The sequence below is a fragment of the Macaca fascicularis genome, chromosome 15 (assembly GCF_037993035.2).
Source record: "Macaca fascicularis isolate 582-1 chromosome 15, T2T-MFA8v1.1".
Classification (NCBI taxonomy): Eukaryota; Metazoa; Chordata; class Mammalia; order Primates; family Cercopithecidae; genus Macaca; species Macaca fascicularis.
Genome location: NC_088389.1, coordinates 117,367,350 through 117,384,935, shown reverse-complemented (window position 1 = coordinate 117,384,935; position 17,586 = coordinate 117,367,350). Strand labels below are relative to the sequence as shown.

Genomic DNA, 17,586 nt, shown 5'->3' with positions numbered 1-17,586 from the left:
AAAAAAAAAAAAAAAAAAAAAAAAAACTTTCAACAACAACAGGCAGGACCAATAGCATCTCGAAAAGCCGGGAAAGGGGGCCGAGCAAAGGGCGAAAGAGAGTGGAGAAAGGAGAAAGCGGGCAGGCTCGGAGCGCGCGGGGCCGGGGCTCGGCGAGCCGGAGGAGCGTTGCTAATGTTTTTGTTTGTTTGCTTTTCCATGCATGCATAATGAGGGGGCACCGCGGCACCACGCGGGGGCTCCCGGCCCACTTTTGTATTTAAAGCCTCGCTGCTAACGAGTCTGCAGCCGGGCTCAGCGGATCCGCTCCCCGGGCTCCTGGTCACCCGAGAAGCCGCCGCCGAGTGAAGCCAGGGAGCCGCTCTCCGGCAGCGCCGACTTTCTTGTTCTCCCCGCGCCTCCCGGAAAGAGCTCCCCGGAGCTCGGTGGAGGCCGTGGTTGCCGCGGGCGGAGGGGGAGGGGACGCGGGGCGGCCGGGCCGCGGAAAGGCGGGCAGCGCGCGGACGCCGGGCCAGGAAGCGGCGCGATGCGAGAGACCGCGGCAGCAGTGGCGGCTGCGCGGCGCTGAGCCCGGGAGGAAGGAGAGCCGCGGCCACAGCGCGAGCAGCCGGCGCGGGGACAGCCGGCCGCACAACGGATCTGCAGGCGCGGAGCAAAATGCACCCGCCGCGCCGCGCGGTCCTGCAGCCCCGCCACGGCCCCGCGGCCCGCACCCCCCCGGGGCGACAGTGAGCCTCTCCCGCCACCACCGGGGGCCGAGCGGAGGGCTCTCGGGTGGGAGAGCGGGACCAGATCTCGGCAGCTGTTCATTTCCAGGAAGCCACCACAGCCGGAGCGAAAGGGGACCTTCTGCCACCAGCGGGGCATCAGCCAGCGGCGCGCATGGATTTATGAAGACACTCATGCAAGAAGTGGGCAGGACTTGGACAAACTTTTCCACCGGCTCCGCGTCCGCCGCTCCCCGCGCCTCGTCTCCTTTCCCCTCCTCTCCCGGCGGCCGCCGCTGCCCGCGATGGTGGCCGCGCTGCTGGGCGGCGGCGGCGAGGCCCGCGGGGGGACCGTGCCGGGCGCCTGGCTGTGCCTGATGGCGCTGCTGCAGCTGCTGGGCTCGGCGCCGCGGGGCTCTGGGCTGGCGCACGGCCGCCGCCTCATCTGCTGGCAGGCGCTGCTGCAGTGCCAGGGGGAGCCGGAGTGCAGCTACGCCTACAACCAGTACGCCGAGGCGTGCGCGCCGGTGCTGGCGCAGCACGGCGGGGGCGACGCGCCCGGGGCCGCCGCCGCAGCAGCAGCTTTCCCGGCCTCGGCCGCCTCCTTCTCGTCGCGCTGGCGCTGCCCGAGCCACTGCATCTCGGCCCTCATTCAGCTCAACCACACGCGCCGCGGGCCCGCACTGGAGGACTGTGACTGCGCGCAGGACGAGAACTGCAAGTCCACCAAGCGCGCCATTGAGCCGTGCCTGCCCCGGACGAGCGGCGGCGGCGCGGGCGGCCCCGGCGCGGGCGGGGTCATGGGCTGCACCGAGGCCCGGCGGCGCTGCGACCGCGACAGCCGCTGCAACCTGGCGCTGAGCCGCTACCTAACCTACTGCGGCAAGGTCTTCAACGGGCTGCGCTGCACGGACGAATGCCGCACCGTCATTGAGGACATGCTGGCTATGCCCAAGGCGGCACTGCTCAATGACTGCGTGTGCGACGGCCTGGAGCGACCCATCTGCGAGTCGGTCAAGGAGAACATGGCCCGCTTGTGCTTCGGCGCCGAGCTGGGCAATGGCCCGGGCAGCAGCGGCTCGGACGGGGGCCTGGACGACTACTACGATGAGGACTACGATGACGAGCAGCGCCCCGGGGGCGCGGGTGGTGAGCAGCCGCTAGACGACGACGACGGCGTCCCGCACCCACCGCGCCCAGGCAGCGGCGCTGCTGCAGCGGGCGGCCGCGGGGACCTGCCCTATGGGCCCGGGCGCAGGAGCAGCGGCGGCGGCGGCCGCTCGGCGCCCCGGGGCGCCTGGACCCCTCTTGCCTCCATCTTGCTGCTGCTGCTCGGGCTCCTCTTTTAGGCCTCGCGCCCCCCGCCGTTGGCTGCGGGAGAGCCTGCGTCCCGCTCCCATGCTCGCCTCGCCCCTGCGCCGGGGCACCTGTGGCTTGGGGACAGATAGAGGGGATGGTTGGGGATACTTCCCAAAACTTTTTCAAGTCAACTTGGTGTAGCCGGTCCCCCCCGCCACGACTCTGGGCACTTCCCCTGAAGCTCCTCTCCGGAGCTTGACTTCTTGGACCTCTTCCCCCGCCCCAATTCCAGGCTGCAGAAACTCCCGACTTGTCTGCGATCCAGAAACCTAGCTGCAGTGTTCAGGACCTCCCGGAGGAAGCGGGCATGTAGGGGACATAACAGTAGTCCTGGACTCGAAAGGGAAGGTGCTGACCAGTGGAGCCTTAGCAATTCGAAGGGATGGGAAGGAGGAATTATATTTGCAAAGGGGCTGCCTATTAGCATATTTCCTTTAAGGGGGAAAAAAAGTACCAGTATCGACTTTTATAGATTGTGGCCAGTGAGGACGTTAGAATCCTATGTAAACAGAAAAGTCCCACTTACCGATTCATTCTTTCACTGTTTGTATCAGCGCCCAGAATTCTCAGTGACGTGGGGGTGGGGGTGGCGGCGATTGCCTTAGAGGGAACCCCTAAATTGGTTTTGGATAAGTTTGAGCCCTTGACCTTAATTTCATTGCTACCACTCTGATCTCTTAGCACATTTCTTAGGATTAAGGGTCAAAAAATGCTGATCTAAGGGGTTGCCATGGTGTTGAACAATGCAACTTTTTATTTAAAAAAGCTCTGCACTGCCATCTATGAAAGCCTCTTTATGATGTTTGTTTTTTTGCCATTTTTGTTCTTTACATCAAGAAATTGTATGTTTAAATATGCGGAGAATGTATATTGCCTCTGCTCCTATCAGGGTTGCTAAACCCTGGTACATCGTATATAAAATGTATTAAAACTGGGGTTTGTTACCAGTTGCTGTACTTTGTATATAGAATTTTTATAAATTGTATGCTTCAGAAATAATTTATTTTTAAAAAGAAATTAAAAGTTTTAAACTCACATCCATATTACATCTTCCCCCCCTGAAATGTATAGAATCCATTTGTCACCAGGAATCAAAACCCACGGTCCATTGTGAAGTGTGCTATATTTAGAACAGTCTTAAAATGTACAGTGTATTTTATAGAATTGAAGTTAACATTCTTATTTTCAAGAGAATTTATGGATGTTGTAGAAATGTACAAATGCATTTCCAAACTGCCTTAAACGTTGTATTTTTATAGACATTGTTTTTTAAAAATCCTAAGTTTTTAAATAACTATGGATTTGTGTATTTTTTGGTTGTTTTATTAAAACGTGTACATCAGTAAAGAGTTTTAAACAATGAATATGGTGTAGTTACTTTCCAGAGTTACATTGTGGTTAACCCAATAATGGGTGAGGAGGGGGGCTGAGGGGGCACTGAGAATCTATCAACCATCAACTGAAATGCAAATACAGTACAAGACAAGAAATGCAGGGTATTATTTCTGCCTTTAATTTAATGAACAATTAGACATCTGTAAATGAGGCAGCCAAAAATATCTAATTGACTCGCCTCTCTATTGGTGTTTGCGTTTGTGGAGAGGATTCACAAAATAGTGTCTCTTGTACATAATTTGAGGATAACTCAGACATCATGTTGCCCCGCCTCCCCCTTTTTCCCTGAGACCTCCCCTCTCTGTATCCCCCTTCCCATCACCCCTTACCCCCAAGAGTATCCTCTCTGGCTACTAGCCATTCTCAATCAAACATGCCAATAACATCTGTTACCAATAGGTTTTAGGAAGCTTGCAAGACTCAATACTTCAAAGTCATTTTCACACTTTTGGTGAAAAAGTACAAAATTTTGTTGCAAAACATTCAGACCAGCAAAAGTAAACACACAGGGGAAAGGAACAATCACCAGAACTTGTAATATTGTTGTGAGGAGTTGTTTAGCAGTGGCTGAAGGCTGGGTTCCTGCCAGAGCTACTGATCTACACTCAAACGCCCTTAGATAAATAATTACACTCTTAAGCTGTGTCGAGTGCTGATACACTTGACCTTGTAAATAGAAATGTTTGCAGTAGGAATAAACTCCGGCATTGGAAAATCTTTTAAACATTAACACAAAAGAGAGCGCTCTGTCCTCTGGGGATTTGAGCCTGAACCTCGCCAAGCTAGGCACTTGCAAGGGGGAAAAAAAGTTTATTTATCTTCTATTCCTGGTGTTTATTTAAAGCTTTTCATTTTAAACGCGGTGATTGGAAGGCAAGTCAGGAGTTTAAAAGTCACCACAAATAAACTTTGTCTGAGGGGTCGACAGATTAGCAAGATCTGGTGTCTCTTTATTTGATATTAACATGTGCTGAAAAAACATAACCAGAGTTCTCTGCTGCCTAAAGTAATTAACAAAGCTATGCCCCCATTCTGACTTCCTCCTACCCACTCCCACCCCCCTACTTTCAAGGTTTCTTGTGCCTCTCACTCGCTCTTTTCTCAGCTTTTATGGAGGTTTTCAAGACACTTCTTGGTGCACCTAAAACCACAATTTCTATATGTATAGTATTAGAAAGTCTAAGATAGCTGTAGTGTCAGACGTAAGCCCAGGAGAGTGGTGTGTGGTTGGAATCTCCAGTCACCTGAATGGTTGAGTAAACATATTGTTAAAACAAAGCTGAGAGCGTTGTTTCTTTGGGAAGTGAACAAAGAGTATTCCCAGAGACTTGTAAATGAAATCAGCTTTCTTTACAAAACGACAAGCTAGCCGTGCTCCCGCGGTTGTCCTTAAATATATTTAAATCATCTCCATCTCATGTTATTTTAACACATTCTTGACTAAAAGTTAAGTCTTTGTCCCAGTAAAAGGCCCAGTTTTCCCCAGTAAGAAGTAAAAGGCATTAGCACTAGAAAAGGCCTGATAATTAACTGCTACAATAAACTCACAACTTGATTTTACAGGGTCCTGTCAAAAGCATCTGCCTGGAATAAATCAACACAACTCGGTCTTGGGGAGAGAGGACACGAGGCTTTATGCTTTCTTCCTTGAAGAAAGTGAACATTGATTGGTGGTCCATTTTCATTTAAACAATTATACACTGGAGCCAAGGAGTCCTCTGGTACCCCTGCAGACCTAGCGGAGGTTGTTGAGATGTTAGAACCCTTCGGCTAGTGGTTATGAGATTGCATATTGCCATCTGCTTCTAAGCAGAAAGGATTTTTACAGATGTTGACATCTGTAATATCTCACGCTCTCTGGGGAGGCTTTTGGAATTTTGGACATTTGGCAATCTCGAATGTCCCGTGGAGAATGGCTGGAAGTCCCATTAATGAAAGAAAAGGTATCTCTGGGTTTTCCTGAGGATTCTCAAAAAGGATCAGCCTTCTAACAGAACTCTGCCAGGGTGAGAGGAACTCCTTCTAGATTTCGCGTAAAATCATGAGTCCTCACAGCCTTTCCCATTTCCCCAGTTAGCAGGTTTGAATTCTCAGTGACAGTTTATTTGTCTTTGGAGGCACTTCAGTGACAAATGTTTAAGGGAGTGTGGGACAATGGTCGAGAACAAGGAGGCAGTTCATTGAACTGACAGTGACCATACAGTAAATAGAAGGAGGTTCAGGCTTCACTGCTCACCCGAGCACACAGCAACGCTTTTGTATATAATCACAATGGACATAACATAAGGTCTCTGTTTATTTTAAACAATATATAGCGATGTACGGGAGCAATACACGTATGTAAAGTGGAAACATGTCTGTAGGGAAATAAGTTCTTCTACTAAGTAGCAGGACTTCTCTGTACTTGGACAGCAACCCTACAAATGTCTAGAAGGATGGACATAGTTCCTAGCCCTGATCGCCACAAATTTAAGGGACCATCAGGTTCTAACACATCTAGGGTGTACCGCCATTCTCCAGATGGTGTCCCTGTGGGCGAAGACAGAATCTTTCCGTCTCTTTGCCTTGAAGAGTCAGGAGAACCCTCAGGGGAATGAGCTTTCTCTCTTCCTTGCCACCGTCTGTATTCACACCCTCAGCCCATCCCAGCAATGTTACAGAGCATCAAATAAAAGCAGATCCCCAAAACACCATGAGAAACCTCAAACACTGTATTAAAAATTTTTCTACTTTTAAAGTCTTCTACTTTGGCTTTGCATTGTTAGCTTGTTGAGTTCATTGTGGAGGCTCTCTAACAAAATAACCTCGTGTATCTCCTTTCAACCCATAAAAAAGAAAAGCCTGCGTTATTTGTGTTTTGACCTCTTACACCAAGGGACATCAGAAATCTTGCCAGTTGACCCTGTTTCTCCCAGCTACTCAAAGCAAGGTTGTGGGAGGGCATCAGGTTGCAAATGCCTTGTGGCCAGTATAGTTAAGGAGGGTTGAGTCTCCATGGGTCTCGCTGCCTTGTGAGTGAAGTAAAGTTGGACTTTACTGTAGTCTATTTGAGAGATTGCCTCTGGAAGACAGTGGAAAAGGTTCACTCTTGACTATCAGAATGACATAAGTCACGTGCTATTAGCATAAATACCTTCCTTCTAAGCATCAATTTAATCAATTTCTTAAATAACAGAATGATCTACTACAAAATAGTGGACTGTATACACTATATTTTGGCACAAAGATGGTCATTCTCCCACTAGTAACCAGGGGCTCTAAATAAATGATTTCAACAATGTTTTATTAAAGGACGACAAGAGCCCTCGAGCTGCATTAATCGGGGAGAAGTCGAGTGGCACTTTTGTTATGGAAATGTTAAGCACATAATAGCACTGCCAAACAATGTGCAGCCACTTCATTCTTTCAGCCATGCTGACACCTCTTAAAGAGGAACTGCAGGGAAGGATGTGGGAAAGATTTGCTTTCCGAGGAAGCTTTCAGCTAATATTTTGGAGGACTACCTTCACACCCTGTGTAATATGCATGCAAGGGGAGCCAGAGGGCTGCTGAGATGCAGAAAGTATTTTCTCCACTTATTTCAGGAGCATGGGTTCCATAATAAAATCAAATGTCTATGTTTTTGATACGGCATTCACCAAAACAATGCTTTACTGATTTTGTTGTCCTAAGAGTTCAATTTTATAAAGTTGATCAAAGCAAAGACAGCTACTCTCAATGGTGCTGGTATATACTGTAGTTATCTATAGCATGTTCTCCTTAAGCAAACAGATAGCATCTACACAATGTTGTCAAGGACACCTTCAATCTGTAATAAAAAATAAAATGCTATTATAGACAGCCTTGTGTTCTCTGGTTATCAATATGTGTCCTTACAAGTTTATCTTTTATTTAAATTTTATAAGTGCTATAGGATATCTACGAGTTCTTGGATACCAGAATGGGGTAAATACCACAGCTAAATCTGATTGTATATTTTATTCCTGATTAGATGTTACTAAGCATCAAAATGAGGAACAATTTCAGTGAGATTTGAGGTCTTTGTCATAGACAGTTCTTTTAGAAAAATGCCAGCCTTTAATTTTGTGTTTTAATCTATGTCACTTCTTACCTGCCAGTTAGTTTCACTGATGTGGAGCATCCTTCTGTAACAAACATTGAAGTGAGTTTTGCAATGACTAAAACCTGTGTCCATAATCCTGAACAGGTGCTGGAGGGTATAAAAAGAGTTCCAGAGGCATTTCCTGAGGGAGTGCCATGTGTGGGGGTATCTATGTGAATATGATACAGTCATGTCCATGGACAAGCTGACACTCAGGATGAGGAGACAGACACACGCAGAAACTTTTTATATGACATGGCAAGCATAGAAGAGGATCACAGCGCAACGCTGGGTTTAAGGAAAGCTTCTTGGAGAAGGTGACATTGAAGGTAAATCTAAAGCCAGGCATGGAAGGTAGCCAAGAGAAAGGTGGGGAAGGCCATTGTATTAGAGGTAATAAAAGAGAAAACTTCCGTTGAATTAAATGTAAGAGTTTAATTAAGCAAAGAACACTTTGCAAATCGGTCAGCCTCCTGAGCCACAGTGGTGGGCACTCCAGCATAGCCACGTGCTGGAAGAAGATTTATGGACAGAAAAAGGAAAGTGACATACAGAAAACAGAAGTGAGGGACAGAAACAGCTGGATTGGTTACAGCTCAGTGTTTGTCTTATTTAAACACGGCTCAAACAGTTGGCTATATCGGATTGGACAAAACTTGGTGATTGGCAGAAGAGTAAGCTACGGTCTGTTCACATCTCCACTTGTTATGGTTCACAATGTACAAGGAAACATTTAGACTGAACTTAAAATATGTAAGGAGGCAGCATTAGGCTAAACGATTTAACAGGGAGAACAGCATCACCAAAGGCATGGAGGGATGTATCAGCACAGTGCTGTGCATGAGACCACCTGTTCCCACCAAAGTAGAAAGTAGCAGCGGCCTGAAAGAAGGGTTCATGCCGAGTCATGGAAGCCTTGAAGGACATGCTAGGCATAGACTTTACCCTACACAATGTGCAAGATTAGGAATCCTTGGGTGTTCCCAGCTGAAAGCTCGAAGGTTCACTTTTTGCACAGAGTATATGTCGGTTGTAAGGGAAAAAGACCAGAGATGAGAGAACAGTTCAGAGGCTACTGCATGGTCCGGTGAACAAAGGCCAGGGATGGAACTTGAGGAGTGTCAGTGAAGGGGAGGAAGAAGTCAGGTTCAAGACATCACAATTGGTCAAACATGGGGCGTTCAGGGAGGGAAGAGGCCAAGATGACTGCTGGGTTTCTGGCTCAGGTAACCAGTGAATGATGTCACCCTTGATCCTAGAGGAAGAAAGGTGGGAGAGCAAGTGATGTGTGAGGACCTACAGGAGACCCCGTTGGTGGTGCACTTCAGCAAACCAGCTACAGGCCTGAAGTTCAGGCAGCAGTCAGCCTTGCATCGTGGTCATTGTGAAAACTGAGGGAGAAAGATGTGCAGTGGGCAGAGGAAGGGGTGCCCAGCGAGTACTCCCAGCAGGGATGAAAGAAAGTCAGAGGTGTCTGAGGAAAGCAGGAACAAGGAATAATAATAACATGTCTGGACACGTACACCTAAATGTCAAAATGCTTAAGGGGCCAATACTGTAAGCAAAGCTTAGAAAGCAAGATGAATTCACTGAATTTCTAAGAAAATGTAAGTGATCAAAATATTATTCATTTTAACAATAATAGTAATCATAATGGTAATCACAACTAATTCCAGGAAACTTAAAATGACCAAGTTACACCATTACATTCAAATAATAGTAATAGTCAATCATTGTTCACATTAAATGATTATTATTTACCATGACAATGCTGAGCACACAATATGTATCACATTATTTCATCATTACTACATCTTTATGAATAATATTTATTATTTTTATTATTACAACCACTTTAAAAATGAGGGAACAGATGCTTAAATGACTTGACCATAGTCGTTCAATGAGAAAGTTGGTGAATCTAGGTCTGTTTACATCAAGAGGTTGTGATCATAACTTTAATACCTTGCTGATTCTCAAAATGTAAAAAGCCTGAAGAACCCAAGAACATTTGAAATACTGGGCAAAATTCAAATAACTTTTCTTTTCTTTCTCTTTTTTTTTTTTTTTTTTTTTGAGACAAGGTCTCACTCTGTCACCCAACCTGGAGTGCAGTGGTGTAATCCTGACTCGCTGCAGCCTCAGCCTCCCAGGCTCAAGCAAGCAATCCTCTCACCTCAGCCTCCTGAGTAGCTGAAACTACAGAGGTGCACCACCACGCCCAACTACATTGTTTACATTTTTTGTAGAGATGGAGTCTCACTATGTTGCCCAGGCTTGTTTTGAACTCCTAGGATCAAACAACCCTCTGGCCTTGGCCTCCCAAATTGTTGGGATCACAGTCATGAGCCACTACATCTGGCTCCAATGACTTTTTCTAATCATCTGTCTATGAGAGGAAATGTGCCTTAATGTTAGCAGTCAGCGATGTAATTGTGAGTCGTTATTATTTTCTTCCTTACAGATTTAAATGTTCTCTAAATCTCATCAATGAATATATGTTATCCTGCTTTCACAATGAAAATGTTTTTAAAATGTTACTCAGAACCATGAAGAAGAAACAGCAGAGTGTGGATTCAGTCCCTGTGGGTGCTAACCTGCCCGTGACAACCATTACCTACACTTCAGAGGAATGGGCCTTCGTTTTCCCTTATTTGCTTAGTAGACTTCAGATTCATGAAGAAGAAGTTCATTCATAAAACAATACAAACTCTAAAACTGTTCTACATGAAAAATATATGATGTATGAAAATAAATCATAACACAAAACTGTTAGAGTGAGAAGACTTGATAAACTGTTTACTCGTTCATTCAATCAATATTTATTGAGCACCACTTACCATGGGCTAAGCACCATGCTGGGCTCTAGGGATATAACAGTGAACCAAATAGTAAACTTTCCTGCTATCCATGAGTATAAGTCAACACTAGAAACCTACTTTTTGGAACCCCCCTCTCTTGTCTTCTGTAACAAGACCATTCTTCCTCTACTAAAGAATGATTGTACCTTTCTTTTTTTTTCTCTACACCTGTTCATTAAACATTTTGTTTATCTTCTCTTTCTCAAAATATATTCACGCCTTACAGATATTTGTGGGAAAATATTAGCTCTCATATAGACGTTAATCTTCTGGCTTTTTAAAAATGCATTTTATGAGTGGAAGACTTAAGTCCTATAATATTTCAGTATATTTAAAAATGTATGAAAGTACAGCTGTCTTATTCTAGGGAAGTTCTGATAGAAGGGCTAAGCCAAAAATTGTTATAGCACTTTCAGGGCTAAATTCTGTCCTGATTCTTGACATGTAATAAAATGAAAACATACTGTTATATTCTAGAAGGACAAGTTAGTTATAGTAACTAAATTAATCATAACATTTCACATTGCATATTATTTTAAAAATAATTATTAGTAAGTTCTAGAAACAAATTGACTCATATGTCATGTAAATTGTCAAATGGGATCCTTGCTCACTGTCTCCTGATTTTTCTCTATTTCACAAAATCCAGCCTATTGAAACCAATAGTATTTTAAGACAAAACAAAAGGAAAAAAAAAAAAACCTGCCAATATTTAGCTTACTGCCAGGAAATTCATGATTTTATTATTTGGCCTCTGCCGCATAATAGACCACCCCAAAACTTCATAGCTTAAAGTTTTTAGTCATTCCTTTGATCCCAATTTTGGATCTCCTTTGTTTGGATCAGTAATTTGGGCTGGGCTCAGCAAAGTAATAATCTTGACCTTTTCTTGGCTAATTTGGCTTTAGTTAGCTGCCAGGTCAGGATAGGGAGGGTTGGTTCCTGGTGGCCTCATTCACATGTCTGGCAATTGGCAGGGTTGACAGTGACAGCTGGACCACATGTCTCACATCTAGCAAGGTAACCCAAGTTTCTTATCGTGGCACCTAGAGTCCAAAAACAGCAAGAGAGGGGAAGCCCCAGTTTGCAAGAACTTTTTTTTTTTTTTTTTTTGAGACAGAGTCTCTTCCTGTCGTCAGGCTGGAGTGCAGTGGCCGGAACTCAGGTTACTGCAACTTCCGCCTCCCGGGTTCAAGCGATTCTTCTTCCTCAGTCTCCCAAGTAGTTGGGACTATAGGCGCACGCCATCACGCTTGGCTGATTTTTGTGTTTTCAGTAGAGACGGACTTTCACCATATTGGCCAGGCTGGTCCTGAACTGCTGACCTTGTGATCCGCTCGCCTCGGCCTCCCAAAGTGCTGGGATTACAGGCGTGAGCCACCGCGCCCGGCCTGCAAGAACTTTTTAAGCTTCCGCTTGCGACACATTTGCAAGCATCTATATAAAACTCACATGACCAAGCCCAGCTTCAAGGGGTGGAGAAATAGACTCGACCTCTCGGTGAGAAGACAAGCAGCAGCTTTGCATAGAGGTGAGCGTTTGGGGATGTTAAGAATTATGACATCCGTTCTGTAAACGATCTTCTACAACAATGAATCATTTTCCCTGGGTTCTGTTCCCACATCTTCTGTTGGCATGATAGGAAGAAAGAGTAGTAAGAAAGTAGTTTATTGTTTTGGTTTTCAGAATTTATAGAATTTCAGAGCCAAAAACCCAGAAAGGACCTGAAATACCGATCTACTATTTTATTCACCAAAGACTTGCATTGATTTGGTTTCTAGTAGGATCTGCTTTTACATCAAAACATTTCACATAATGCTGCATTGTTTGCCTTCCAGGAGAGTTTTAGAATCAGCTTGTGAAGTTTATTTTTAAAAACTGTTATTGAGATTTTGATTGGAATTGGATGTGATTTACAGATCAATATGGAGACAATTGGCAACTTGATAATAGTGAATCTTTCCATTTTTCCAGTTAAATACTATAGTGATCTATAAACAGGTCTTGCTGAAGGTTTTATATCTTTTTAAAATTCAGGTCTTGTTTATTTCTTCTTAGATTTATTCCTAGGTATTTTGTAGTTTCTGCTAGATTATTACTATTATTACACTATTTTATTATTACATTGAGTACAGGCCAGGCACATCTGTAATCCCAGCACTTTGAGTCTACTGAAAATACAAAAAACATTAGCCGGGCGTGATGGTGGGCACCTGTAATCTCAGCTACTTGGGAGGCTGAGGCAGGAGAATCACTTGAACCTGGGAGGCGGAGGGTGCAGTGAGCTGAGATCGCACCATTGCACTCCAGCCTGGTCAACAAGAGCAAAACTCCATCTCAGAAAACAAAAAACAAAAAACAAACAAACAAAAAAATTGAGTACGTAGGAAGCTACTGGTTTTTTTTGTTTTTTGTTTTTTTTTTTTTGAGACGGAGTTTCGCTCTGTCGCCCAGGCTGGAGTGCAGTGGCCGGATCTCAACTCACTGCAAGCTCCGCCTCCTGGGTTCACGCCATTCTCCTGCCTCAGCCTCCCCAGTAGCTGGGACTACAGGCGCCCGCCACCTCGCCCGGCTAGTTTTTTTTTGTATTTCTTAGTAGAGACGGGGTTTCACCGTGTCAGCCAGGATGGTCTCGATCTCCTGACCTCGTGATCCGCCCGTCTCGGCCTCCCAAAGTGCTGGGATTACAGGCTTGAGCCACCGTGCCCGGCCTAACTACTGGTTTTTATACATTGATGTTGTGTCTAAATACTTGGCTGAACACTTACGAGCTCTAACTATTGGCAGTAGACTCTCTTTGATTTCCTAGACATAAATATAATAATGTTTTCTATCTAGAAAATGGTAAACCTTAAAAGTTTAATTGTAAGGTAGACTCTGAAACCATATCAATAAACATTTCATAATCTGTTACATTAAATTATATTGTTCTATCTTGCACTTTTAATGGATCGTTCATTCATGCATGATTTTGTAACATTATGTCTCAATCTTTTGAAAGATATTTGTCACTGAATTATGAAGATTTTCCAAGTGTTGACACATTTAATCTCATAATAGTAAATAAATCACATTTGTTAATATCCCCACTGATTCCATCATATAATTCTCTGTTGAAAGATGTCAATCTCACAGTATAGGATAAAAGTTTTTCTGAAGTTCTAATTTTTCCATGAATTTCACATTTTTACTATTGACAACAAATTCTGTTATTTTCCTTAAATTATGTTTGTTTTTGATAAACATTTGTCAAATATCCAAATCTGAAAAACTTAATTTCCCTTACAGTTATTTTTTGCAGTCTCTTCAAGTAAAAATGGTGTTCCATGAAAAAAAAGTGGCTAATTCTATTTGTAACTCAACCACGAGCTTTTTTCTTGAGAAAAACATTGTATGCATACTTCCCATTTAATCATCAAAATATTAATAATGTATACTCAAGGGTTGAGATCAGATAAAATTGTTACTACTTTATTAAGGTTATTCTTAATAACCTGATAAACTGTCAATTTTTTGTGTGTGCAAATACATAGCAGGGAAGAATACTGGTACAGTGTGGTGCAATTGCCTTTGTGCTAATTCACAGTGAGTTTTACCCACCATTGCTTTTGCTCCATCAGTGCAAACAAATGTCAATGGTGCAAAAGGAAAATTGAACTTTGGGATTATTTAACCTCATGGTCTCCCTGAAAGAAGCTTAGGAATCCTCCAGAAATCTATATACTACACTTTAAAAACAGCTGATATATTTTTACTTTTTAATATTTATAATATTTATGTCACATAATTACTTTTCATGTCTTATTGTTGTAGGTAGGGTTTCCACTTAAATAGGAGGGTATGATATTGGCTATTCTTGCATGCTGACTTCAGGGATGGTTACACTTTTAATGTTTTTTATTACGATGCTGGGTATAGATTTCTAGTTTATGCTTTATCAAGTTAAGGAATTTTCTTTTCAGTTTTTTTTTGTTTATTGGTCTATTGTGAAATTCTATTCTTTTTGTTTCTTTTTTTTTTTTTCTTTTTGAAGCATGGTCTTGCTGTGCCCCGCAGCCTGGAATGCAGTGACTCAATCATGGCTTACTGCAGCTTCCATCTCCCAGGCTCAAGTGATCCTCCTGCCTCGTCTCCTGAGTAGCTAGAACCACAGGCACGTGCTGCCATGCCTGGCCAATTTTTTTTATTTTTAGTTGAGATGAAGTCTCCCTGTGTTGGCCAGGCTGGTCTCAAATTACTAGGTTCAAGCTATCCTCCCACCTCAGCCTCCCAAAATGCTAGGATTACAGGTGTGAGCCACTGCACCTCGCCCTATTCTTGAGCTATTGTTGGTGATCTATATTTTCATAAAATAAAATCACTTTAGGTTTCCAATATATTATTATTACATTGTGGAAGATATTCTCTTTCAGTTTTAAAAATTTTCTGATTCTGTGTTTATGTCTTCCTTCTTTTTTAAACTTCTATGTGCTTGCTTTCTTTGGAAGTTTCACTTATATTATTTGTCTTTACTTTTCTTTTTTTTGAGACGGAGTCTCGCTGTGAGGCCCAGACTGGAGTGCAGTGGCACAATCTCGGCTCGCTGCAAACTCTGCCTCCTGGGTTCAAGCGATTCTCCTGTACTACAGGCGCCCAGCTAATTGTTTTGTGACTTTAGTAGAGATGGGGTTTCACCATATTGGCCAGGCTGGTCTCAAACTCCCGACTGCAAATGATCTGCCCGCTTTGGCCTCCCAAAGTGCTGGGATTATAGGCATGAGCCACCGTGTCCAGCCTATTGGTCCTTTCAAATAGCAAGTTTTTAGTTTCATCTATCAAACACATTCTATGATTGCTTGTTTCTTATCTTGATAATTTCTGCTGTACCGTTCTTGACTGCCTTTTTTCTACTTTATGTTTCTGTTCTTTTCCTGGGTTCCTCAGCTAAATGTTTAGCTTATTTATTTTCATTTTTTCATATGCTCTAACAAGTTCATTTCTAAATGCTAGTTTTCCTTTGTGCAACATTTGGGTTACAGGTTTTGGTGTGCTATTTCCTTATTATAATTTATTTGCAAAGAGTACATACTTCCTATTTTGATTGTCTCTTTAGCCTCAGAATTATCTATAATTTTGTATGTATTATTTTCTCATTTTACAGCATTTTTGATTAATGAGCCCAGCCTAATTATTTCTGCTGTGTGTAACTTCATGCTATTTAATGTATGGCTGTTAATATGATAAAATGTTAAATTTATATTAGGTATATTAAAAAGAAATGTGTAATCTCTGATTTTGTCTGAGTTCTTCTTTACAATAGTGTATTAAATACTTATCTTAATTCTCTGTATTTCTTTTTCTGTTATTTTCTTTAGAACATATGTTAACATTTCCTGTCACACTATGGATCCATCAGTTTTTCCTCTTATTTCTGTCAGATTTTATGTATATGTTTTGAAGGTATAATGTTAAATGCATTTAGGTACATGACTTTTATCTTTACAAAAGAATATATTTTGTAACAATATGAACCTTAACTTTGCCCTTTTAATAATGTTTGCCTTTAATTTTATTTTGTGTAGGAATGTCACATCGGGGCTAGGTGCGGTGGCTCACACCGGTAATCCCAGAACTTTGGGAGGCCAATGGGCAGATCACCTGAGTTCAAGACCAGCCTGGCCAACATGATGAAACCCTGCCTCTACTAAAAATACAAAAATTAGCCGAACTTGGTGGTGTGTGCCTGTAATCCCAGCTACTAGGGAGGTTGAGGCAGGAGAGTTGCTTGAACCCTGGAGGTGGAGGTTGCAGTGCACCGAGAGCACACCACTGCACTCCAGCCTGGGTGACAGAGCAAGGCTCCTTCTCAAAAAAAAAAAAAAAAAAAAAAAAAAAAAAATATATATATATATATATATATATTGCACCTGCTTTTATTTTGTTAACTGCTTTTTGAAGAAACTTCACTTTGCTTTTTCTTTGTAGAGGGTAATATGCACACATTAAAAATTTTAAAGATGCAGTTAATGAAAAATAAGACACTAAAAAACATCCATAATAACACCTATAGATAATCTAAGTACATTTACATGTAATCTTTTGACCTTTTCTATATATTTAAATTAAAATTAAAAAGTACATTCTACTTTATAAGTTGTGTCGTCATACTCAGAAGCCCTCTAATACCACTTTAGGGAGTGGTAGCTTTTTAAATATCTTCCTCTTTCTATTAGTTCATTTACACGCTGCTGATAAAGACATACCCAAGACTGAGCAATTTAAAAAAGAAAGGTTTAATGGACTTACAGTTCCTTGCGGTGGGGAAGCCTCACAATCATGGCAGAAGGTGAAAGGCATGTCTCACATGGCAGCAGACAAGAGAAGAGAGAGCTTGTGCAGGGAAACTCCCATTTTTAAAACCATCAGATCTCGTGAGACCCATTCACTATCATGAGAACAACATGGGAAAGACCTGTCCCCATGATTCAATCACCACCTGCTGGGTTCCTCCCACAACATGTGGGAATTATGGGAGATACAAGATGAGATTTGGGTGGGGACACAGAGCCAAACCATAATCACTCTTCAATCCATTTATCTTCTTGCAATTTAGGTCCTCTAATGAGCACATAGTTGGTTAGTATGAATTTTCTTTGATTGATTGGTACCATTTTTAAAAATCTAATGGAGCTTTTTATCTATTCATAGCAATTCAAAAACTATTTATATTTACTGGTTACTGGTTTGTTTTGATACATTCTCACCATTTTACTTTATGTTTTAAATTTGCCATGCTTTCATGGTTTTTTTTTTTCAAAAATCTCCTGTTGATAGCCTTTGTTGGATTGACTATGTATGCTTGTTGCTATTTTATTCATTTTTAACTCTAATTTTTGTGGGTACATAGTAGGTGTATATATTTATAGGGTACATGAGATTTTTTTTTTTTTGAGACAGTGTCTCGCTGTAGGCATGCAACACATAATAATCACATCATGGAAAATTTATCCCTTGTGTTACAAACAATCCAGTTTTACTCTTTTAGTTATTTTTAAATGTACAGTGAAATTATTACTGGCTATAGTCATCCTGTTGTGCTATCAAATACTAGATTTTATTCATTTTTTCTAACTTTTTTATACGTATTAACCATTCCCTTCTCCCCGGTCCCCTCCCACTACTT

At 42.8% G+C, this 17,586-nt stretch overlaps 1 protein-coding gene across 1 annotated transcript; it reads left to right on the top strand.

Annotated features, from left to right (window-relative positions):
• Window positions 1-286: 286 nt before the first annotated feature.
• On the top strand, window positions 287-3,430 carry GAS1 (growth arrest specific 1). The gene has a single exon (XM_045373014.2). The coding sequence runs from the start codon at window positions 1,013-1,015 to the stop codon at window positions 2,054-2,056; it is 1,044 nt and encodes a 347-aa protein (XP_045228949.1). The 5' UTR covers window positions 287-1,012; the 3' UTR covers window positions 2,057-3,430.
• The last annotated feature ends 14,156 nt before the right edge of the window (window positions 3,431-17,586 follow it).

What these genes read in the sequence shown, in the direction of transcription:
- GAS1 (XM_045373014.2), top strand. Translation starts at nt 1,013, where the DNA reads ATGGTGGCCGCGCTGCTGGGCGGCGGCGGCGAGGCCCGCGGGGGGACC.